The 24,598-nt window shown below is 42.1% G+C and overlaps 3 protein-coding genes across 3 annotated transcripts; all 3 read left to right on the top strand.

Moving 5' to 3' along the window:
• The first annotated feature begins 682 nt into the window (after nucleotides 1-682).
• Nucleotides 683-2,861, top strand: LOC108014733 (uncharacterized). The gene is made up of 2 exons (XM_036819749.3): nucleotides 683-2,378; nucleotides 2,452-2,861. Exon 1 carries the CDS (start codon nucleotides 836-838, stop codon nucleotides 2,234-2,236), a length of 1,401 nt encoding a protein of 466 aa, XP_036675644.3. The 5' UTR covers nucleotides 683-835; the 3' UTR covers nucleotides 2,237-2,378; nucleotides 2,452-2,861.
• Nucleotides 2,862-4,587: 1,726 nt separating this feature from the next.
• Nucleotides 4,588-5,082, top strand: I-t (inhibitor-t). Its single transcript, XM_017080882.4, has one exon. It carries the CDS (start codon nucleotides 4,588-4,590, stop codon nucleotides 5,080-5,082), a length of 495 nt encoding a protein of 164 aa, XP_016936371.4.
• A 9,279-nt stretch (nucleotides 5,083-14,361) lies between these two features.
• On the top strand, nucleotides 14,362-15,555 carry LOC108014716 (uncharacterized). The gene has a single exon (XM_017080884.4). The coding sequence runs from the start codon at nucleotides 14,503-14,505 to the stop codon at nucleotides 15,127-15,129; it is 627 nt and encodes a 208-aa protein (XP_016936373.4). The 5' UTR covers nucleotides 14,362-14,502; the 3' UTR covers nucleotides 15,130-15,555.
• The last annotated feature ends 9,043 nt before the right edge of the window (nucleotides 15,556-24,598 follow it).

The following is a 24,598-nucleotide window of genomic DNA, read 5'->3' as shown; positions in this document are numbered from 1 at the left end:
AGTGAAAATGCGAAAAAATTATGAATCAATTTTCCCGTGGAGGGGCAAGCGAAGTGCAAAGTCATCAGTGAACTGCAAAAGTGGTTGGATGTTCACTTTTAGCCGCCAATCACGGAAATTTGCATAGTTCTCTTGTGCTTTCAACTATAGACTACCGATAGAAAAATCAGGTCAAATCTATGAAAAGGTGAGTGTATAACAGAGCCAGCCAATTGAATATCAATATTGCATTTTTACTCCGGTTATTAATACTTTTTCACTCAATAAATTCCACATAATTGAATCAAATTAATGCAGGCATTGTGGAGTTTATTTTAATATTTTTTTTTGCTACCGAATGGCTGACATTCGGGCTTTTATTTTAGCATGATTCAATGTTTTTGTTTTTTCTTCGGATTATTTTCTTTTGTGTGTTTGTTTTGAGATTAAAAAACATTCCAAAGAATTGTTATTTTTACATTTTAAGGTACAAAGCATAATTTTATAGCCCACAAATAAATGAAAAACATTTGTTTGTTATTTGATTAAAATTAAATTCAATTATTTTGTATAACTAGTTTTGACACGGTTCTTTATAACGAATATAACACATATTTTCCTATATGCTGAGTTCGAAAAATCGTACCTCTTACCTAATAGAACATGGCAGCTGAGTAGGCCAGTGGATAATCTATCAAAGATTCGAAGATCCAAAACTCAGTTCATTTTTTTACGCCTAGTCTCTTGGATGTTATCAAAGATTTCAGTAGTTTTTATTTATCCCAAGGAATCGGTTCGTGTTTGATCAGCAGTAAAGGCCCCACAACCAGTAGCTAAAGCAATATATTCAACTGCAATGGATAACTCTGCAGCCAGTGTGGTGTACTCCAATCCTTTCTACGCTCAAAATTACACCGGAGCCGGAGAACTTGACCAGCAGCCACAGGAGGAGCTCCAGAATCCGAACCTGAATCCGAATCAGCACCAGATGTTTCATGCCAACTTTATGGATCTTGAGCTAGGACCTGCCCTGAATCCCAACCCCAATCCTCAACAGAATACGGGTGATGGTCGAAGTCCCCGGAGGGCTTTCAATGATATCTATCGCTATGAGAACGGCAGTGGCGATGCCACTGGAAATTTATTAATAGGCCGGGATGAGGACCGCTTCTGCAATGTAGAGAGAGGAGAGGAGGAGGGGGCGGCTCAGTTGGACGAGTCCATGTCCATATCACCTTCTTCCTCTGTGGTGGCCAGCACCTCATCCTCATGCCCCACATCGCCAGGAGATTCCCTGAACCAGGAGATGGAGACCAACCGGAGGGAGGAGCAAGTGGATCGGGAAGAGTTGACCGAAATGGGGGAGTTTGGAGCACTTAACCAGCTAACCGAGGAGGAGCAGCGGGAGCAGCGACCGCCCTTCTCGCCCAGCATGGGTGGCAACACCTCCTACATGGTCTTCCCCCGCACCGCCGCCGACTTCATGCCCCGTCTGCCGCTCCCCAGGCACAACCCCTACCTGAATGTTGGCCAGGAGCAGTACGTCATCCAGCAGGATACGATCTTTGTGCTGGGCATGCGCCTGAATGTGACCAAGAACGATATTATCGTGTTCTTTGGCAAGATGGGCATGATCAAGACGGACGAGGCCACTAACAAACCGAAGATATTCGTCTACAAGAATAAGATGACGGGCCGCTCCAAGGGTGAGGCCACCATTACCTATACGACTCCCTTTTCGGCCCAGGCGGCCATTAGTTGTTTGAGTGGAGCCAAGTTCATGGGTCAAACACTGACCGTGCTGCCCGCCTATCTGTCCACCCGGAGGGGCAGTGTGCGCTATATTTATCCCAAGGAGCTCAACTGCCCGGAGAACCAACGTCGCCAGCGGGCGCTGAGATGGAAGCCGGCCAGCGACAATTGGGTGTGCATGATCTGCCGGAACAGCAACTTCGTGTGGCGCGCCAGCTGCAACAGGTGCCAGGCGACCAAGCTGACAGCTGCCCAGGATCGGGGGGCATCTGGATCGGGATCGGGAGCCAGCAATGCCCGTCGTTGGCGGCCACAGAAGACCGATTGGCCCTGCGCATTCTGCTTCAATCTGAACTTTTGGTACCGCGCCAAGTGCAATCGCTGCCAGGCCCCGAAGTCCGATGATCCTCCAGCCTCTGGCTCTGATTCGGAGGAGGATACCTGGGAGCTGTTGCTCAATCCGCCCAGCCCAGAGGCTTCCCATGACTCTCCATCCCCTCCATAGACGTTGCGCATCCCATCTGTAAACGTTGCCGCATCCCATCCATAGATGTTGCCGCATCCCTTCCTAGACGTTAACCGCATCCCATTTGTGTCTGTCGTAGACGTATCCGTACCCGTTACCGTTTGTGTATCCGCATCTTTTTGTACGTGTCTATTGACGAACTACAGTTCTACTTTCCTATCCTGTACTCCTCACGGTCCTCTTAAAATTTCTAGTGATGCGTCGTGTGATCTACGAGCTTTAAATGCCATCCGCGACGCCCTGCAAAAGCCGTGTAAGAAAGAAAAACCCCCCAAAATTCCTGTTAATATCGGATTCTAAAATAGCATTCCAAATGCAATACTACATCGCCGCCGCAGCAATCTTTTGTCAGGAGCCCCTGAGATTGTGGGACAATGCAGCTTGCTGAATGGTAATCCACTTAATCCGGGTAACTGAATATTTTACCCGGGCACAAAAGGCAACCGGACCAAACCACCTGGCGAGCTCTAAACGTTTAATGAATTTATTTACTTTCCCGACGCCCGCAGTCACTGGCTCATTGGCTCTGTGGAACTGCACTGAAAATCGAAAACTCCGTTTATATAAGGCCGAAATTGTTTAATAAAATTTGTTTTCTTTTTAAGTATTTTGTTAATTTATTAAAGACTTTAACTGCTTACATCAAAATAGTATATTTTTAAATGTTTCTTAAACAGCTACAAATTTTGTACTTAGTATACCCGTAACTCTTAGAGTAAAAAGGTATATTAGATTAGAAACTATGTAGCAGTTAGAAGGAATCGTTTGCGTTTTCGTTGTGATTTGGAATGCAAATTCTTGAGGTGCTTGCGTAGCTCAAGTTGTAAAAGTTATGTGCAACCTCAGAAACAGCGGATTTGCTGCATGCACATCTCCATCTCCCTCGAACTCTGATTAGCTGAGTAACTAATAGACGAAAATTCTCGAGTTAAATTTGAAAATATAGAATTGATGTGGTCAGAATTTTTCTCTGTGCACTGGTATCAAGCCACTTGAATCCATGTCCCAGAAGCCGCTGGCCAGCCTCCTCCCTCCACCGCTGTCATGTGATTTAATCAAACTTTGCGTCAGCCAAATCTGTGCCACAACAGCTTGGGTTGCTTGCTTTCTTGCTTGGTGAGTTGCTCTTTTGGCTGCACCCGCAGCTGTGGCAGCCTTGGTCCTTGGTCCTGCCTCCCGTATCCTGCCACCTGCCACGCCCCCTGCTTGGTTCACCTGTTCACCAGAGGCGGCGCCAGGCAGACTGTGTGTTGTGCATTTACTTTGCACTTTCTTCCACACGAGCGGAGAAGGCAGCTGGTTGGAGATGGAGATGTGGGCTGCAGAGTCTATAGTCCAACGTCCATCGGTCTGCCGCCTGCGGGGTATTTGCGTAGCTGCAGGTGTTGCTGCTGCTCCTGCCATCCAGACTGGAACACCAAGCCCCCACCTGGTAAACCACCAAACCCACACCCAAACCCAAGCCCAAAACCCGCCCACAGTGTCGCCGATTTAAGTGGCAGCTGGGGAGTAAATGCAATAAACACCATTAGCTGCAACGACTCCGTTGGTCGTTGGTCGTCGGTCTGCCCGGGTTTTTTGCCTAGTTTTCCGTTGGCCAGGAAAAGTTCACTGCAAACGGGGCCATCAAGGTACGAGTTAGTGGAAAAAGTGGGGTGGGAAAATATTGCCACATCAAAATGCAAACGCGAAAGGCGAAAAGAGTCTTAAGTGAATTGAATGGAAAACTTTCAAACTGCGGGCGCCATCAACTTTTGGGTGGCAGCAAACTTTTCTGAAGCCTGATTTGTTTATAGTTTCCAAGATTGGCGACTTTTTGTGACCCATTTTGGCCTTTACTTCAACATAATTAGACTAACTTGGTTTGATTTCGCTATCAGCGTAATTGTATTTATATTTGTATTTTAAAGTTGAAATAGAAATATTGAAGAGTTAAAGGCAAAATCTATTCAATCAATTTGAATGGCTTTTTGATATTCAGGTTTCAACCAATTTAGCACTAATTGCTATACAATTTTATTTTCTTTGTTTTAGAAAAAGTTGTTGTGCTGTTTGGATTTTGCTTTTGGATATGGGCAATTAAATATATGAAAAATGGAAATGTATGGCAGATTGATTAAAGGTTTGGGAAATCGAAAAAGGCCTAGAGAATGTAGTTTAAGGACAGACAAAATATATACATGATACAAGCAACAACTTAAATAACACTAAATAAAAAACAGAAAGACAAATATACAATGCTGGGGAAAAGCCAGAGTTTCACCGGAAAGGGTTTCAAAACTGAGACTGTCGCAGCCAGGAAGTCCACCAAAATAGGCATCCTAACCAAAATGAAGAAGGGCCATACCAAGAACCTTTTCCACTTTCCCGTCGGCTTCAAGATAAACCCCGCCATGGCTAATGATCGGGTGTCCGTCAATCGGGATTATGGAAATATGCATTCCAAGGGGTCGTCCACTCCGTATCCGCAGAAGACCCCGTCGATAGATGAGATGGCCTTGGCGGCCAAACTGGAGTCAGATAGTCTGACAATGTCGGGGACGAGCAACTCCTCCTTGTGCACCTCGCAATTGAAAAGTGTAACCTTGCTTCCACATGGATTGACCTTTCAAATGCGACGAAAACTCTTCGACGAGGGGGAGTTTACTGTCTGCAAGGGTCGCAAGATGAGCGACGTCTACCACAGGATAGAAGAGGATCTGGAGGACTTGTCCACACCCATCCAGCGAATAGATGCCAGGAATACACCCTATAGCAACTACAAAGACGTTAAGGAGTACTGCGATGTGAACAACATTAAATTAACCCAGGGATTCGGCAGCTAGCGATTCGGTGGCTTGTGGTTCTCAATTGTTGTCATCGAATTAAGAGCTGGAATAAAGTGCAGGAGCTGGGATCTTCTCCAGCTCCTCGTCACCACCATCTGTCACTCTTTCAGGTGTCACTCACGGGGGATAAATGGTGCCAAGTGCAGCGGAAAAAGCGGAATGCAAGTGAGAGTGCTGCATTTGGAGTGGCCTGACTGGGAGATTCGCGGTACGGTACTCACTCTGTTACTGAACCCTTTGACTTCTTGACTTCCTTGACTAAGAACTATTCATTTAAGTTAGTCCCCAAGTAGTAGTTGTACCCTTAAAAATTAAGTATTTTTTGGGTTACAGTACCCTTAATAATTAAGTATTTTATGGGTTACAGTGTCCCCGTTTTTCTGACAGATCTCATATACAATGCTAAAGTGAAAAAGGATAATGTTCTTAAAGCATTACATTTTTGAAAGCATTTCATGATTAACCATACGTTTTACTCAAATATTTGTTTAATATCCTATTAACTTTGTAACGCAGCTCTTTTCAGTTTTAGTTTTACTAAAAAAATTACCCTTGATAAAATACTCATATTAGTATCAAATTTAAAAGTTTTAAAAAATTTCTTTCTTTCATTATCTACTTGGCAGCACTGTTACAATCAGTTTCGCGAATAGTACGTACCCCTCCTTATGCTCCACGGATTCCGGGTAAATAAAGCCAACGCCTCTACGCTTTTCGCCGGGACACAAGCACAGATCCACTCAACTTCACCCACATCCTAGCTCCAGACACCCAGAATTCACCGCCTTTCAGCTTCTGCGGTTCATTGTACTTTACGAGCATTTTCAGCTTGCTAAGCTCGCGACTTCCGCGTGTTTTTCCTCCATTCCGGCTGCCATTTTGTTGCGTTTTTGCGTGGTTTTTTCCGCTATCCCGGATTCATCCTTTGTGTTTTCCCGGGCACGTGCATCGAACAATGGAAAAGCGTGAGTGTGAGCATGAGTGTTAGTTAGAGTTAGAGCCGCGGTGCTGAAATGTTTGGCTATGAATTATGGCAACACAGATCGACGCCTTGTTTCTAAGCCCAGATTGGCGTGGCTGTGACAGTTTCGAAGGCTCGCTGCATTCGCTGCATATCGCGTATACGCAACGTTTTCAGGGTTCGAGCTCTTGTTCGGTTTTGGTTTCTAGCTGTCATATTGCTAACGACACGCCAGGGAACCATGGAAACGGGGGATATCCCTCGGTATTGTCCTCGAACCGACTGTCTTTTTCGGTCTGCGGTCGCCGTGCCCCCGAAAAGTTCACCGGACACCGCCAACGAAAAACGGATGCCCTCTGACAGCTGTTCGTGTTTTTCGGTTCTGGCCCCAAAAACTGCACCGAGCAAACAGCAAATTGGCAAAGGCCGTCACATTAGCGCCATTTTCCACTCTGCGGTCATAATTCACTGAAATTAATTGTCGCATTCGAGTTTTCTGCGGTCGCGCTCTGAACTTTGGCGGCTATCTTCTGGCTCCGATTTCCAAAGTCCCCGGGGTGCTGTAAATATATATATCCTTTGGCTTACTTCTATTTAAGGTCTTCCTCGGGAATTGTTAAAGTTCTCGGATTCGCGGGCCTTAAACGAATTTGTGTAAATTTAAATCAAAGGCTTCCACTTGAAGAGCCTCGGAAGTTTGCCAAAAAGTATTTGGCCGGGGATCTTAGAAGCCCGGCTAAGTGCCAAGGGTTTTTTGCCATTGCATACCTCTGCTAATTTTTTGGGGGCCATTTCAAGAAATAAAAAAGGGAGAATTATGCAAAACATAATAATAAAATTTAATAAAAAATACCGGAGCTCGCGGGGGAATCCGCTGATTGTCCCAATGTGTAATGGGTCCTGTTTCGGCTAATGCTGCAACATTTTATGCAAATTCTTTCGAGTGGCCCGGGTCCAGAGAGGACCCATTCTTGGACCCTCTAGCCATCTTTATCAGGTATTTGTTTATGCAGCTGCCAAGTCAAGTCGAGGCTTATTTTATTACATTTCTTGGGGACTTGTGGGATTTGGGGGAGAGGGGGTGTCCCGAACCGTTGCCGTTTATACAAATGGCTTTTGAAATAGGCAAATAAGTACTTGGTAAGTAAATTTCGGGCACCACCTGCTTACCTTCGGGGGCGGAGCTTCAATCCGCTGGCGCTGGCACATAAAAATAAGTCGGGAGACAACGATGTCATTCAAGGACTAAACAAAAAGTTTGAAACTTTGCTTTGTTTTATTCGTTTCGGGTTATAAAATGAAACGAATGTTGGCAAACTTTAGGCTGGTTTTTTGAAAGTCGGCAAATAAGAGCGCGCACCATCAGCCACGCCCATTTGGAAAAGCTAGGGGCGTGGGCGAAGTGGAACTGAAGGTTTCTACAATGGGGGCAAAATATCTTAACATCTTTTATATTTTGTATGATTTAATTTAATCGAATATAATTTTACTATTTATAATTAAGACGAGAAGCTGGAAAACTAAATAGTTTTAAAAGAAACCTATAACTTTTAACTAAAAATTACCTTCAAAATAAACTAGTCCTAAAAGTACCTTACAGTTTCGAGGATCGTATTATAATCTTTAAAATTTTAATTTAGTCATAATGTGTGTGGATGTGTCAAAACTAAGACCCCCGCTTATATAATAAAGACAGCTATTAAAACTCCCACAGATTCCTTTGCCAGACTTTTATTGCCACTTTAAGCCCCTCGCCATATTTTTATCCGAAAAATCTAGGGGCTTAACCCACTGTCGATCTGAGCGCCCCCGGAAACAATAAAAATGCCGCGCTCACAATGCTTCCAGAATAAAAAGTGCTTATTACGCCGTATAGTTGACTACGGTCTTTATTGGGAACAACGGAAGCGACGGCAACAATTGAAATAAATGAATTGGGCGAAAGGATTGTTGGGCAAACATAAAACGGAATTACTGGTGGGGGGCAAGGGATTTGGGCCGATTACGGATTAAATTTTGATATTCCAAAGCGAATGCTCGGGCTGCTAACGGAGCCACTTTATAGGCAATCGTCATTGTTTATGCCGCCACAAAGTCTTCAAAAGTATTAAATCAAATCAACAAAGCAGATGCCGACTTAAAGAGTTCTAGGAATGCATATATGTACATATGTGGACCATATATATTGCAGAGGTTCTGTTGTGATGGGGACTCACAACTAAGCCAATTTTTAGAGCCCACCAACTGGGGGGCCAGAGAGAAGCTGGCACCTATTTCAAACTCAATTAAACACGAAAAGGCCAGAGAGTCGACATCCCAAACCCCATCCCCAAACCATTTCCCAACCCAACGAACCCAACTCCCTGGTTTTTCATTCGGTGTGTCATGAAATTCTGCACGGTGGACACAGCTGTTCTTTATGTGGGTTCTGCCCCACCAATGGTGAGTGGGTGAGTGGGTTTATTGTGAGTGCAGTCTGCCCGGGTGGATTAAATATTTGAATACTGTTGCCGTACTGGGTCCTGGCCGGGTGTTTCATTTTGATCTCATTTAAAGGGCTTCAAGCCACCCACGTTCTTGGCATGGTAACTAAATAAAGAGCTTCGGTCAGTGCCGAAACTTTTAATAAGAGTTTGGCAGACTTTAACCTTGTTAGACGGCAGTGTCGAACTCAGGGGAATGTTTAAGAATTTACATAAAATAAAAATCAATTAGGCCAAGAAAAGGAAATATAAATATCACTCTACTTCGGAAAGTGGTTAGATTTTCCCATTGGTTTGCTTATATACTCGTATATGTATATTTTTAGCTAGAATGAGTGTTTTAAAATATGTACCCGCATTTTTGTACATTAGTGACAGAGTATATTGATTCTACTCCCATTAACCACCAAAATGACAAAGTTGTTTAACTGAAAATACCCCCTGCAATCCTATAAATCCTTTTATGGCCAGGATACTATCGATTCGTTGGCACAGAATTGAAGTTCCCATGGCAAAATCAGCAACACAAGCAAAGACAACTCAACATCAACAAAAAGCACACACAAACACAATTGCCGATTAGAATGAGAATGTTTGCTGTGTTCCGGTCATTTGCATATGTGTATGTACATTGTAGAATGTACATTTCACCAGACATTCGGGCCGTGCCAAACAAGCATATAGCATAAAGTACGGATTCGGACACGTGGACACCTTTTTGACCCATCAAGCTTTGCATTTAAATTCGGCAAGTGACCCGCATGGTGACCATGCATAATTAGAGCCAGTTTTGGGGCTTGTTATGGCCCAAATATTTGGCTTGTAAATTGATTTCCTTTCGGAAGTTGGGGCCAAATGTGTGAGGTCTAGCGTCAAGATCAAGGATATAGGGATATCATGATGTCAGGAAACAAAGAATTTACAAAACCACCAAGTCAGTGGCAATGATTCCATTTATTTTCAATTCATTTAATTTATTAAATAATTTGACTCCTTTATTAAAGAGTTAAAGGGTAGGTGTGCTGGTTACCTGATATGCATTTATAATATACTATATTTAAAGTAGTTAGGGAGGCGCAACACCATATATTAAACAATAATTTTCAATTAAATTTAATATAACATTTTATTAAAGCTCTTTAAGTAATAAACCCAATTACCTGATATCCTAATTGTCTACTTTATACACATTTCGCATATTAAGGCTCCTATCATATTTTCTTTTGATACCTGACAATCATCAATTCGAACTGATTGCCAAATACACCTGTTCAGTGATGCTTTTTATAGCCCCGAAACACCGAACAATTCAACTGGCCTGGAGTCAACGAACCAGCAATGCCACTCCCACTCCCCATCCGATTCCGATTTTGATTCCCATCTGTAACCCAATTCCCATACCATACCATACCATTCCGATTTCTGATTTCCGATCCCAATGCGAAACTGTCCCACTGCTGACCATTGCGCTTTGGAGCGGAAAGCTTGCCAATTATTGTGTGCAAAGTCCATAAATAATATGGCTGGCATTGATGCACGGAGCTGGGGCTATAGGGTATATATGGTTGGCTTTGGGCTTGGGATTGGGAGATGCTCCCATGAAGAGCTCCAAATGATGCCACTTGCACTGAGTGGAGCTGCTTCCTGGCCCCTTCCATTCCCAATCTAATCTACATTTATGTCGCCTGGCCTCCTGGAAAGCAGCTTCTTCGCCTGGCTTCTGGCTGTTTCAGGCTTCAGGAGCTCTGTGTTTGTCCCCGGCACACATTTCGAGTGTTTTGTTTATGTGGAGCACACATTTCCACATTTCCAGCTCAAGACATGGAGCCGTCGTTTGCATAATAATTTAACTCATTACCCCATGCTCCTTTCCCTGGCTGAGAAACTAAATAAGCATAAGTAAGACACATTCATTTGCCAGACGAGTTCTCTTCCTCCTTCTTCGGTGGGCAAAAGGATTTGCGGCACCCTGGAGCACTAACGAGGTAATTTCGAGGCTCGGCGAGGTCAAGATGTGACGACGACACTTGCAAATACAGCCACCCAACCACCCATAACCCACCCATCCACCCAACATCACCCAGGCTGTGATGAATGCATTTCTGTTCTGTTGGGGAGCCCTCATTACGCATACGACACGTGCGCCCGTCTCCTAAACGTTCTGCCATTTAAACTGTTGCCATTTACCTCTGCGACGGGGTTTCCTCGGCCTGTCAACATAATTGATTTGGCTCGCTCGATGGGAATCGATAGCCAAACGCCTTGGGGAACGCCATTCGAATGGCAAGTTTTTACCTTAAATTTGCATATTCGTTAGCCCGAAACCGAGGTTCAGCTCACTACTACGGCAGCTAACGATGCACATAAAGTGCTGCAGGTGAAAGTTTCGTGGCCTCCGCTGCAAGTTCCACATTGCCGCATTGCATTGTCCAACTTTTTATTGCCTTTGCGGTGCTCCAGTTTCGGGAATCGCCGTGGAAATGGTAATGGGAATGAAAATGAAAATGGCAAGAAAAACTATGGATAAATTACTTCTCTTTTAGTGGATTTTCAATCTACTTAAAGTGGCATTTGCGGGGATATTACCTATTTATAATTAAATTTTCAGATAATGCTCACGTGAATTACTGAAAAGAGCATACCTTATAAACGAAAACAAATTCAAATGGGCAATGTTTACACATAATTATTAAATTCCCTATCGATTGGCATTAAGAAGAGCTTTAATTTTTGACCATTTTTTGCAAAAAATCATGAAAATATTTTATGCCTACATCTAGGCGCTTTAGGAATTTAAAACTTATTTTTTTGACGAAATTGATCTGCACTTGCGAGTTTCACGGCTAGTGTCTTGCTCTCAGACACCAGGCAAACAGAAAACCTAGCAAGTAGCTATAAGCTAACTTATAAAACCGTATTTTTCAAAATGGCGGCCCTTTCCATATTTCCCCACCCTCTACTGGCCAATAGAAATCGATCGCCATGAGAAAGGACCGTTAGTTGAAGGCTAAGCGCAGATTAGAGATGGGCAACCATGGGCGTTTCACGAGTTTGTCACGATCTACACGAAATAATAGTTAAGTCCTATGCATTTGCATAGGTCGTGCCAAAAGTCATCAATCACGAGGCCATCTCCAATTAGCCTCGATTAAACAAATCAGCTGATCGTTTCTCCACCTGCTAAACGTTTATGTTCGCCTGGTGTCTGAATTTAAGAAATCTAGCAATTTGACAATTTTGTCGGCGAGCAAAGAATGCATTTTTCAGTCAAAGTGCCGGATTTGTGGGTCTCAGACACTAGGCAATCAGAAAACTTAGCAAGTGACAGCTGGTAGCTAAAATTGAACTTAAATAACTGTTAATTTTCAAGATGCCCGCCTTTTACATATTTCCCCTTCCCCCACTGACCAATAGGAATTGATCTCCATGGGAAAGGACCGTAAGTTGTGAGACAAACGCAGACCAGAGATGAGCAACCATGGCCGTGTCAGCAGCTTATCACGTGCTTGTCACGATCTTGTCGCGAACTTGTCACGATATTCACAATGTAACAGTTAAGTCCTATGTATATGCTTAGGCCGTGCCAAAAGGAAGAAATCACTAGAGCATCTCTAAGAAAGCTTGAATTAAGATAATCAGCTGATCGTTTCTCCACCTGCTAAACGTTTATGTTCGCCTGGTGTCTGAAATTAAGAAACCAAGCAATTCGACCATTTTCTCGACGAGAATTGACATTTCAAATAGGTCTGAAATTTAATTTCTTGATTTTTGACACCAGGCCAACATAATCCGTAGCAAGTGGCTGGTGGGCGCTTGGGCAAGTGACAGATGGTAGCTAAAGGTGTACTTAGATAACTGTTAATTTTTAAAATGGTGGCCCTTTCCATATTTCCCCTCCCTCTACTGACCAATAGAAATCGATCGCATTGAGAAAGGACCGTTAGTTGAAAGCTAAGCGCAGATTAGAGATGGGCAACCATGGCCGTTTCACGAGCTTGTCACGATATGCACGAAATTAAAGTGAAATCCTATGCATTTGCATAGGTCGTGCCAAAAATAAGCAGTCACGAGGCCATCTCCAATTAGCTTCGATTAAACAAATCAGCCGATCATTTCTTCACCTGCTAAACGTTTATGTTCTCCTGGTATCTGAATTTAAGAAATCTAGCAATTTGACAATTTTGTCGCCGACCAAAGAAGGCATTTTTCAGTCAAAGTGCTTGATTTGTGGCTCTCAGACACCAGGCAAACAGAAATCTTAGCAAGTGACAGTTGATAGCTATAAGCTAATTTATAAAACCGTATTTTTCAAAATGGCGGCCCTTTCCATATTTCCCCTCCCTCTACTGACCAATAGAAATCGATCGCCTTGAGAAAGGACCGTTAGTTAAAACCTAAGCGTATATTAGAGATGGACAACCATGGCCGTTTCACGAGCCTATCACGACCTACACGAAATAACAGCTAAGTCCAATGTATTTGCTTAGGCCGTGCCAAAAGGAAGCAATCACGAGGTCATCTCCAAGTGAGCTCTGATTAAACTGATCAGCTAATCTTTAATTACGTTTATTTTATAAATATTATATCAATAGTTCCACAATTAAGTCAGTTTTTGAACAGCTAAAGCACCATGTTGAGCATTATCCTGTTTGTGTGGAGTAACTTTATTTAAAAGCTTGAAATGTTTAGTGTACAAATATTTTTATCAAATATTATGCCACACGAATCCCACAAGTTAGAAATCTTTTGAATAGATAAAACCCCATGCTCTGCAATATCTCGTTTATGTGGAGCAATGGCAATGTCATCCTAACGTTTAATCGTCCGTTTAATAAATAGCTCTGATAAAATACAACACAATACATTGTCTAGACGGAGGAAGAGTGGCTGGGGAATCGGGGAATCAACTGGTTTTTGCTGCAGCGTCTGTGCTTTTTCCGTGCGTTTCCTTTTTACCCACTCGGAGTGAAAATATTCTTGTAGTTTTCGTGCTGATTCTCGCTTTTCTCTAATCTCTCCCTCTCTATCTCTACCTCTATCTCTATCTCTATCGCAGCTTTACTCGTTTTCCTGTCCAGGTCAGTGTCGCCACCCAAGGGGGATTCACATCCTGGGGGGATGTTCTGTTTTGTTATTTTTTTCTACTCTTTTTTTCAAGTCCCTGGCTACGCCTTTTCAGAGCTCATCCCGCATTTTCCGCTGCTTTTCCTTCGCAGCGCCCGATGCAACGGCAATTCACTTAACTTACTCAAGTCGTTGAGGGCATAACTTCCGCTCCGCATTCCGGTAGAGGACCCAATCCCTATTCCAGTCCCCATCCCCAATCCCAATCCCAATCATCCCAGCACTCCGTTCACTGTCTTAATGCCAATGCTCACACATTCCATGGCAATCCTCATACGCATTTCGCAATCCGTTTCCCCTTGGCTCATGCAATTGTGCACTTTACTGCATGTGAGGTTGCTTAAACTAGTTGGATTACTTGCGACTATAAGAAGATTGTAAGTCGAAGTCGTATGAATGGGGTAAATATTTACAGTGCCACCGGGAATACGATTCTCATTTTTTGTTTGGTCTGTATTGGGTCTTTAAACTCACAGATAAATGTGATTGCAAGAGTTGGGGCAAAGATAATGCTGGCTCGTACTGAAATTAGATTATGGCCTTATGACACTGGCTTACATTTATAATTTCTGATAGGATTTATTTACCCAGAAAATATTCTCTATGTTGCACTTTGGCGGCGGCTATTTCATGGTCGTTAGTGAAATTGGTTTAACGAGATCAGTGAGTTGCCACCAAGGTGCTAATTGCACTGGTTTCGGGCTTAAAAAGCCTCTTTGGCCAAGACAAACAAGTGGAAAGCGCAAGCCGCCGCCAGAAGAAAGTGAGTTCGAGTTCGAGGTGAGGTGTGAAAATCCCAAGCTGTCCAGATTCAGTTCTCAGATAATTCTCGACCTAAACGGAAGCAAAATGAGACTGGAATTCTGTGTGGGTTTCCTATGCCTTCTCATATGGTTGCACCGCTGCTCCGGCGAGGGTCACCTAAAACGCTTGAGCAGATCGCTGATCTTTCCGCCGACGAGTCCCACGCGTGTGCAGTTTATCGGTGGCATAGGTATTCCCGTGGAGGGTCTGCACTTCGAGTCGGTGACCTCGGGCTATGTGCTCAAGGCGGAGTACTTTCTGCCCACCAACTCCACGGAGATCACGAGAGTCTACCTTAAACCCATGGCCATTACGGGCAGGGAGGAGGATCAGGATTCGACCTATGGAGCATTATATCGCTGGATTATCTACCGAGGCATTGGGATGGTCCTCGAGAATTTGGGTCTGCCTGGGAGAAGTTGTCTCTTAAGACTCATTTGTGAACATGCTGCACTGCCTCTGAACCACGAAAGTGGATTGCTGGGCGAGCTAATGGACATAGTACTGAGGCCCTCCAGTTCGGTGGACCAGTTGGGACAGTCTTCGGATCGGGAGTACCACACATCGGAGCACTTTGGCCACAGAGGAGGTGATTGCCAGGCTGCCTATGCCTCTAAATGCAAAAAATCCCCCCTGGAACTCATCAGTTTACTGCTAGAAGTCAATGAATAAATTCGTTTTAACCATAAAACAAATGAATATCAATTCTTTTCATCACCACAATCACGTACGCCCACAATTGGGGTGTGACAATTACAAAGTTGATAAACATTTTAATTAGTTTGGCGCAGTGGCTGCGTGATCTGCCTGCCAATCGGCATCAATTGTAATTAAGGACACGCCGTCTGACGGGGCGTATGCGTAATGTGTGAAGTCAACATGCAAACAGGATCACTAGTGTACTTAACTCGCTTAAATTTAAATGGCAAGCATATACACTATTTGCCTGAATTATGTGTGGCGGCTTGGGTTAGAATTTACTGCCTTCTCATTAAGTAATCCTGGGCACGTATGTATATTTAGGGCGCCTCCTAATGGGCTTAGTGAATTTTGGACAGTTCGAAATAGGTGCTGGTTCTGAAGTCTGGCAGCAGGACAGCCAGGAAATAATTACACACATTCAATGAAACGCGACCGGAATCGAGAAGGTGGAGTCCCCATCTATGCACTGATAAAAAAGTAATAGTAGAAAAAATATCTTAAAATGTCCCATTAAATAAAACAATGTTTAATACAAAACTTAATATATACGTCGTATATAATACGTCTTAAAAAAATCTAAGCATAAAATCTTTGAATTAACTATCCGTTCTTAAAGCCGCAATGTATGAAAAAATAGAGACAAATTTTTGAGCTTAGTAGGAAATCCTTGGACTTACAGCGTTTTTTTGCCAGTGTATATCCACCCCAACGATATCTTTAGGCATTTCAGTGCCAGGATGTGGAAATGAGTTTAATATTAATTAACAGCACGTCAACGCGTTTAGCAGGCGGAAAATCCTATACAATCCATCGGGTTTGGGTCATTAGTTGAACGCTTCTGTGTTTCGTTTGTGTTTGTTTTAAAACACTTTGCCCACTGGGGTCTCTGTAACTCTGTAACTCTGGGGCCAAGCCATAAAAACAACAAAATGAAAATAAAACACTTTCGGTTGGTCAGTTGGCTCCATTTGTCTTCAATTTACAGGCGCCCCGAGGCCAGTACATATGGATATGTGTGGTAAATTATTTAGCAAATGCAAATGCAATTTTTCAGCTGGGTGCGGACATTGTTTGGCCCCCAGGGGAAAAAGGGTTCGGTCCAAAGCGATCCCCATATACGCATATCGAAGAATAATAACCGAGTGCCAAGGCAAACAAGAGTGCCCCGGCTATTTATTAATATTTCGCTTTAATATTCCCCCAGGCTCTGAGTTTCACACATCGTGAGGCATTCACTTGAAAATGCCTCTGTCCATAAATTCTTCAGCAATTCCCCAACTAAAGTGGCATATGAGGCGTTTCCTGTCCGGTTAGGGGCACTCACTCCTCGCTCCTTTAAACGGGAATATGCTAACTGCAATCCTTTCGCACTAAACATAATTTAAGGGTCGGAACCAAAGGAGGAGCAACCAACCTCCTGTCGAAGTGGGGCTACCATTTTGTAGTGTGGAATTTATGGGCAAATGTGGAGATAAACTTGCTGTCATTTATCAACGAGCCATTGCCATCGCAGGATTCGAGTCAGGGTCCTGCTGGGCTGAGTGAGTGGGGCCTTTTGAAAACATTTTGACTTGAAATGATTACGCCAAAAACTCAACAGATAAAGCCCGGAGCACGGATGCGACCATAAATCAGTAAGTAAATGTGACTTCCTCGGCCTCTGAGTTGCTGGATGGAGGGTAGGGGATGGGGCATAAGGATGGGCAGTGCCAGGACCCGGAGTCCTCCATTCGCTCGAGTGCTGAATGGACGAAGGTAACTCTACCAAATTGCAGTGCAGCTCCTCCCTAGATTGGCAACATTTGATGGCAAAAGTTACGTTCGCATTTATCTTTCGAGCAAGTGTCACTTGTGAGTTTCTTGAACCGCAGCCAAGTCCGGAGCCCAGTGTCCGGCGGAGAGGCATCCACATCCGCAGTACATCCTTCGGAGCAACAGGAGTCCCTTGCCCTGTGTCTTGTGTCCTGGGCTTTAAAGGGGTTTCCTGCTAATGGCCACTGAACATTGATTTTCCCCTGAGTTCAATAAGCAGCTGTTTTGTCTCTCCTTTAAATGTTGCAAAATGGCAATCATATTATCAACTGTTTAAGAACATTTTGCCTTAAGCGCTATAGTTTCAGCTTTTACAAAGGATTTAATACAATTTATACAATAGTGTTTACTAGTGATTTGGCAAAGCTAATTAAATCATAAATCGTATTTGTCAATTGACATAAGAAATTATTTCAGTCAAAAAAAAATTGGATGCAATTATTTTAGGTCTTCACAAAGGATTTAATTAAATTGAGACAACAGTGTTTATTGGTAATTTGACTAAGCTAACTAAGTTATATAATCGTTTGTTATTGCCTTCGGATTTCTTGATTTTTTCTAACTTGCAAAATTTTCCAATTTTAAAACGAAGTTTTTTTTGAGTAGAACATTCTATTGTAATAATTAATTCTCTAAATTTACTAAGTTCATCATTAACTTCCAATCACTGTGGAATTTCTAAAACTGGGTCATATATTATTTGTGTGTAGGATATTTGATCTCAAAGTGCACAAAACCAATGAGTAATTAGTATTTTATGACAGTCGAAAATTTAAAGGTACGTAACTCTTTCCCACAACTCCCTGGCAACCATCAATTAAAATTGTGTTGAATTTCCAAAGCGAATTTGGCTGATTTGCAATTCCCTGGATGGTAATGTTGTTCCACCGATTAAGTGACAAAATTCCACAGCCCCAATGCTCGTCGTTTGACAAATTAGCTGACTCGGCAGCAGTTGCTATGTATTATTGTAATCAAAATCTTGAGTGCTGGGAGTTTGCCTTACTTCAGTTTGATTTATGTGGCATTAAGTAATCATAATTTATGCTTAGCTTGAGACAAGAGAAAACTCTCGCACTGGTATTTCTGGGCAGGCTAATGACTCGCAGTTTGGAGTTCGTTGGCAGATATTGCAATTTGCATATGCACAGAGTCGGCGCTGATTAGCATAATAAAGTGAGCGGCATCCTGGTGGCCAGGGATGTGCTGACTGGCAGTCGCAGCAACACGTCGTATGCGCAATATTAATTATTCAAGGAGCAAGCTCGACAAAAAAAAGAAAACATAAAACAATGCGACACTTGTCGTCCTTCTTACCTTCTTGGCCCCTTTCCTCTCTACTTGGTATTCCTTACTCTGAATTCCCAGCTTTGTATTTAAACGGGAGTCCTGGGAAAAACATGCCCCGGCAATAAACGAGCAATTTTTCCAAAATTACAAAAATGCGAGCAAACATTTTATTTGCGCTCTTAACTTGGTTGCCAGCTAGCTACCAAAAAAAAAGGCCTCCTAACGTAACATTTATATGTACATTGCACACACAGGCTGACATAAATCTTTGCCAATTCCATGAGGCTCCTCTTTTTCCTTTGCCTCTTAGTTTATTTCACTCATTTCATTCTCTTTGGGTGCCTTCTTGTGACTTTTTTTTACTTTTTGAGACTTTTTTCCTTTTGCTGCAATGACAAGAATTTGAATAATTCGCCAAATGTGCCAAGTTGAAATGTTAAAATTCCCAACGACGCGTCGCAGCCTCGCCGGAAGTTGGCAAGCGGCCGGGAACTTCCGGTTTGGCAAAAACTGGAGTCACGACCCGCCAAATGATTGCAAATGAATGGAATGAAATGGTTAGGAGGGCAGGGGTTAGGAAAACGACGCCCACGAGGATAGGCGAAAAATGCTGGGCAGGATGCGACGCCTTAAGAACTTCGCGCTTAATGCATCATTAAATTTATAGCCCGAAAATTATTTAGCGCAATTTCGCTAATGTGTCACACCATAAAACAAATCACAAATGTTGGTTTGCCTTGTTAAGCGCGGCTGCAGACGTTGTTTATTTTATTTTATTTGCAATTTTGTATAACCAGGGATGGCTTTTATAACTAAAAGCAGGAGTTTGTTTTACCAACTTGATTAGAAAGTTTGCGGATTAAAAGTTCTCTAGATTCGATTAGCGAAAAAGATATCAAGTAATCTTATGCGCTTTTAAATGGTTTTTGTTTTTGGTAAGAAACTTTTCGGATCACATTAATAAGTAAGGCTTAAGCGAATCAAAATTTAAGTCAAACATCAAAACTAGTTTAATCTTAGGGGTTTGCTACGTTTGCTAGCAATTATTTTCTTAAATATTCTATTGAAATCTTTTATATTTATGTAAAGAAATGTTTTATGATTTAATATTTTTTATTTGTTTAGATAATAATATCCATATTATTTGAGATTAAATTGATATTTAAAACCGGTCCCTAAATTAAAGAAGTAAAAATAAGTAATGAAAGGTAAAATCAAAGGTAAAATTTAAGTTGATTTAAAAGATTGAGGGCTACAATTATCCTGTTTTCTGAAGCTAGCCGGCCTTTCTTGTCCTTTAACCTCTTCACCTCTGTCATAATTTCCCCTTTATTTCCACGATCTGCATAAGCCCGTTCGTTGATGGCATACTTTCATGTTTTTCCAACTGTTCTCCGCCTTGAATGGCATGCGGCGACGGCGAGTGCAGCCTGCAGGTCCTTCGAGTTGAGAGGTCCTGTTTTTGCTGCTGGCTCTGCTGTTTTTCCCGGCCGTGTTGACAGTTTGCCATTCTCGGTGTGATGGCTAAAGAATTTTTCAATAATCGAGCCATGCGCAAAAATGTATGGAGCCGTAGCCGTTGCCATTCCCGTTGTCCTTTTGTCCTCCCATTGAGGAAATTAATAACGCCATCATGGTGGAAAATGTCGAAGCATCTTGCGCGTGGCATACTTCCGGGGGCGCAGCTAAGAATTTCCCCCGAGGTACAGGAACAGGACAATTAATGAGATAAGTACGACGGGGCATAGTTCAAGGGGTGCTGAATGAACCACAACTAATTTATTTCATTTCTCCATTAGCCAACAGAGCTTCATTCTTCACTTGGCTGCCCTTGTCCACCGGTAAGCCTGATAAATTCACCGATTTTGGAAGCCGTCAACGGCTTGAATCTGCGATGCATATGACACATTGTTTTCAACGTCAGAGATCCGCTCCGGAGACCCCAGAAAGCAATTAAATTGGCGACTTTCATGCAGTCGAAAAAATAAATAGGTCTTAAATTGCTTTTACAAAATATTAAATAAATGTTAAGGTAAAACAACCTAATAAAACCCATTAAGCATACATTTCTAAGAAAAAATTTAAGCTTTAAAAATACATATATATTACTTGATTGGGGCTTTAGAAAACCTTCAACATCTTTAAGAGAATACTGGTATAGTGTTCAAAAAATTACTAGTAACAAAGTTACTAGTGATAACAAAATGACACTTTTTTATGAATTTCAGGCAAAATTATACAGATGATAAATGATTTTCCAAAATTGTTCCCATAACTTACTTATTACTATAGTTATTTCAGTGGCGAATAATGAGTACGGGAAAAATCTGGAAGTCAAATGACTCGAAACTTTTCGATAAATGTAATGGTGCCAGTGTTTTCAGCCTTAAACGCAATGTCTGGCCAACTGAACATTTTTCCGAGACTTTGTAGGCGTTTAAGATACCGTTTTTACAGTGGGAGAAAAGGCTTTAACCCTATTTTGCCACCATACAAATATTTAAAAATGTTAAAATATTTAATTAAGACAATGGACAAATTTTTTTTTAACTCCTCGGACCATTCTGAAGCTTTTGGGCATACGAAAATCTTGGACATGAAAATGGGTTAAAATTTTGACCGTCGCTTAAAACATATATTTTAATGTAGAATGTTAGCGAATTTAACCACAAACTTAAAGAGGTATCTCACTTCTAAATCGAGATACAATAACTCAAGTTATGGGATCTAGAAGCTCAGATTTTGGGTTCCCATTTTGGACCCCATTGGTAATACGGAAAAATCGAACATGAAAATGGGTTAAAACTTCGATCCTCGCTTAAAAGATATATTTTAATGCAGAATGTAAAAGAATTCAACCACAAATTCAAAGAGGTATCCCACTTGTAAATCGGGATACAATAACTCAAGTTATGGGATCTAGAAGCTCAGATTTTGGGTTCCCATTCAGGACCCCATTGGAAATACGGAAAAATCGAACATGAAAATGGGTTAAAACTTCGATCCTCGCTTAAAAGATATATTTTAATGCAGAATGTAAGAGAATTCAACCACAAATTCAAAGAGGTATCCCACTTGTAATACAATAACTGAAGTTATGGGATCTAGAAGCTCAGATTTTGGGTTCCCATTTTGGACCCCATTGGTAATACGGAAAAATCGAACATGAAAATGGGTTAAAACTTCGATCCTCGCTTAAAAGATATATTTTAATGCAGAATGTAAAAGAATTCAACCACAAATTCAAAGAGGTATCCCACTTGTAAATCGGGATACAATAACTCAAGTTATACGATCTAGAAGCTCAGATTTTGGGTTCCCATTCTGGACCCCATTGATAATACGGAAAAATCGTACATGAAAATGGGTTAGAATTTGGACCCTCCCTTAAAAGATATATTTTAATGCAGAACGTAAGAGAATTCAACCACAAATTCAAAGAGGTATCCCACTTGTAAATCGGGATACAATAACTCAAGTTATACGATCTAGAAGCTCAGATTTTGGGTTCCCATTCTGGACCCCATTGATAATACGGAAAAATCGTACATGAAAATGGGTTAGAATTTGGACCCTCGCTTAAAAGATATATTTTAATGCAGAACGTAAGAGAATTCAACCACAAATTCAAAGAGGTATCCCACTTGTAAATCGGGATACAATAACTCAAGTTATACGATCTAGAAGCTCAGATTTTGGGTTCCCATTCTGGACCCCATTGATAATACGGAAAAATCGTACATGAAAATGGGTTAGAATTTGGACCCTCCCTTAAAAGATATATTTTAATTCAGAACGTAAGAGAATTCAACCACAAATTCAAAGAGGTATCCCACTTGTAAATCGGGATACAATAACTCAAGTTATACGATCTAGAAGCTCAGATTTTGGGTTCCCATTCTGGACCCCATTGATAATACGGAAAAATCGTACATGAAAATGGGTTAGAATTTGGACCCTCGCTTAAAAGATATATTTTAATGCAGAACGTAAGAGAATTCAACCACAAATTCAAAGAGGTATTCCACGTGTAAATCGGGATATAATAACTCAAGTTATACGATCTAGAAGCTCAGATTTTGGGTTCCCATTCTGGACCCCATTGGTAATACGGAAAAATCGTACATGAAAATGGGTTAGAACTTGGACCATCACTTAAAAGATATATTTTAATGCAGAACGTAAGAGAATTCAACCACAAATTCAAAGAGGTATCCCACTTGTAAATCAGGATACAATAACTCAAGTTATGGAATCTTGAAGCTCAGATTTTGGGTTCCCATTTTGAACCCCATTGGTAACACGGAAAAACCGAACATGAAAATGGGTTAAAATTTCGACCCTCGCTTAAAAGATATATTTTAATGCAGAATGTAAGAGAACTCAACCACAAATTCAAAGAGGTAGTCGCCTTAGTCGTTTAGCATTCGCATTTTGATTAGTGGCTCTATCGCCTAAATTATAGTTTAAGTGTACAGATACGTACATTATATATGTCCGCGTATGCATACACGTGGCATATCTTTGGGCACACACTCTCTAATGGGCGTTTCAGGATAATAATTTCCTTGAGCCGGCGGCGTCGCGGGGATTCCCCGGGCATTTAAGCGCCGCTCATTTATCACAAATTTCCCATTTCGCAGCGACTTGTCCGAGAGCTGGGTAAAATTAATATGCGAAAATAAATTATCTGGCCAAATGAGCAGCGTTTACCGCAGTCGCTGAAGGTTAAGAGTATGTGGGGGAAAATCCCATTTTCACACGCGATTTTTTGTGTTTCCGCCAACTCCGGAGGCTTTTCAGCTTCATCAGTCACAGGAGCAAATGGCTCAAAGGGCCGGCAAATAATGGTCAATAGGGAAAAAACAACGCATGCGATACCCTGGTGATTCTGTAGGGTAATTGAATATCGGTCAAGTGTGAAGGGACTGGGGTCTGGGTATGCCCATCCACTCGGAAAGCGATAAAACCCCGAAGTAAATCCCTTTAAGGCGGCTTTAACATTTCACAATGGCTTAAAGTCCAACATTCAGTAAAGAAAGCACTTTAATAGACGGGATCCGATTTTCAGAAAGCCCACTCACGTGCATTGCCTCTGATAATCTCCCCAACAACGAGCCTAATTTGGAGGCATTCATTTGGAAAATTAAAAATTAAATTGCTTGTCTCGCTGCTCCCGCCCTGATATGGGTAATAATGTATATATATTTTGTAACAGTGGTCCGCAATAAATCTCATTAACGAGCACAAAACATAAACAGCATGCGGCAGCGCAAAAAATTGAGGGCTCCCTGGGTTCTTTTGAGGAACTGTCGACACTTTTGAATGGATGTTGCTAAGCACTCAGTGATTAACAAAGAAAATGTGAGCCTGACGAATTGATTGGATAAGTTAGTTAGCCAGGGGAAAGGACTTCACTTAAATAACCAAGTTATCATCACATCCACCCGACAAAGCCAAAGATATCAATAGACTTTAAGCTCATATAACAATATTGTTTGTAAAAATTGCAAAGTATACATCTAGTGATATAAGAGGATTACAAAAAAAAACAAAATTCCCAGCATAAGCACAAATGCGTGTTTAAATCCTATCGCAACATTCCGAGGCAAAGGGAGCCAGCAATCCATCATAAACCTGTCAGCCGCAATATGCCAAGTGGCTGCGGTTCGGCAGCCCAATTCGGCACCCACTTAAACACCCAACTCCCCCATAACCCTGTTGCACCATATGCCATATCATCATATCACATGCCACATGCCAGCCGATGCGTTGATAAGATTATTGTATGAAGATATTCCGCAGAACGCAACACATTTGCATAGTGGCTGTGGCCCTGCCACAAAAAGCGGAGGGGAACCGGAATCGGAATCGGAATCTATGACATGCCACGGGACTTGCCGCCGGTTGCACGTTTAAATTGTATTTTGTCGACTGCCATCTGCTCGGCTACGAGCTACAAATTTGCCAGTAAACACTCGAGCGAATCCTGGCAGCCGGAAAGCAATTGCTTCGCGCCGTGCGAGCCCCTGAAATATTAGCCTCGTTTGCCAGGAGTCGAGTGCCCTCGCCTCCTCTTTCTGGGACCCCACTTTATGGCCTCTGATTGCATTTGCCTGCCAAGGTAAAAATCACGTGGGGTATTGAACGTTTGGCCGCCGAATCGTCTGAATAAATATTTAAATATTCCCAAGATTGCACTCGTTTCTCAACTCCCTGCACGTTTTGAAAGTGTAAATGATATTGGATTTCAGAAGTGAGTGTTGCCGCGATTAAGGTCATGTTTCCTCAACGATTTCTAATGGTTTTTGGAAAAAACAAAGGTGGCATTATTTTC

The sequence above is a fragment of the Drosophila suzukii genome, chromosome 3 (assembly GCF_043229965.1).
Source record: "Drosophila suzukii chromosome 3, CBGP_Dsuzu_IsoJpt1.0, whole genome shotgun sequence".
Taxonomy (NCBI): Eukaryota; Metazoa; Arthropoda; class Insecta; order Diptera; family Drosophilidae; genus Drosophila; species Drosophila suzukii.
The sequence above is the reverse complement of the archived record's forward strand: the minus strand, read 5'-3'. Positions and strand labels throughout refer to the sequence as shown.

Excerpts from the sequence above, each read along its gene's own strand:
- LOC108014733 (XM_036819749.3), top strand. The coding sequence starts at position 836 with ATGGATAACTCTGCAGCCAGTGTGGTGTACTCCAATCCTTTCTACGCT.
- I-t (XM_017080882.4), top strand. The coding sequence starts at position 4,588 with ATGAAGAAGGGCCATACCAAGAACCTTTTCCACTTTCCCGTCGGCTTC.
- LOC108014716 (XM_017080884.4), top strand. The coding sequence starts at position 14,503 with ATGAGACTGGAATTCTGTGTGGGTTTCCTATGCCTTCTCATATGGTTG.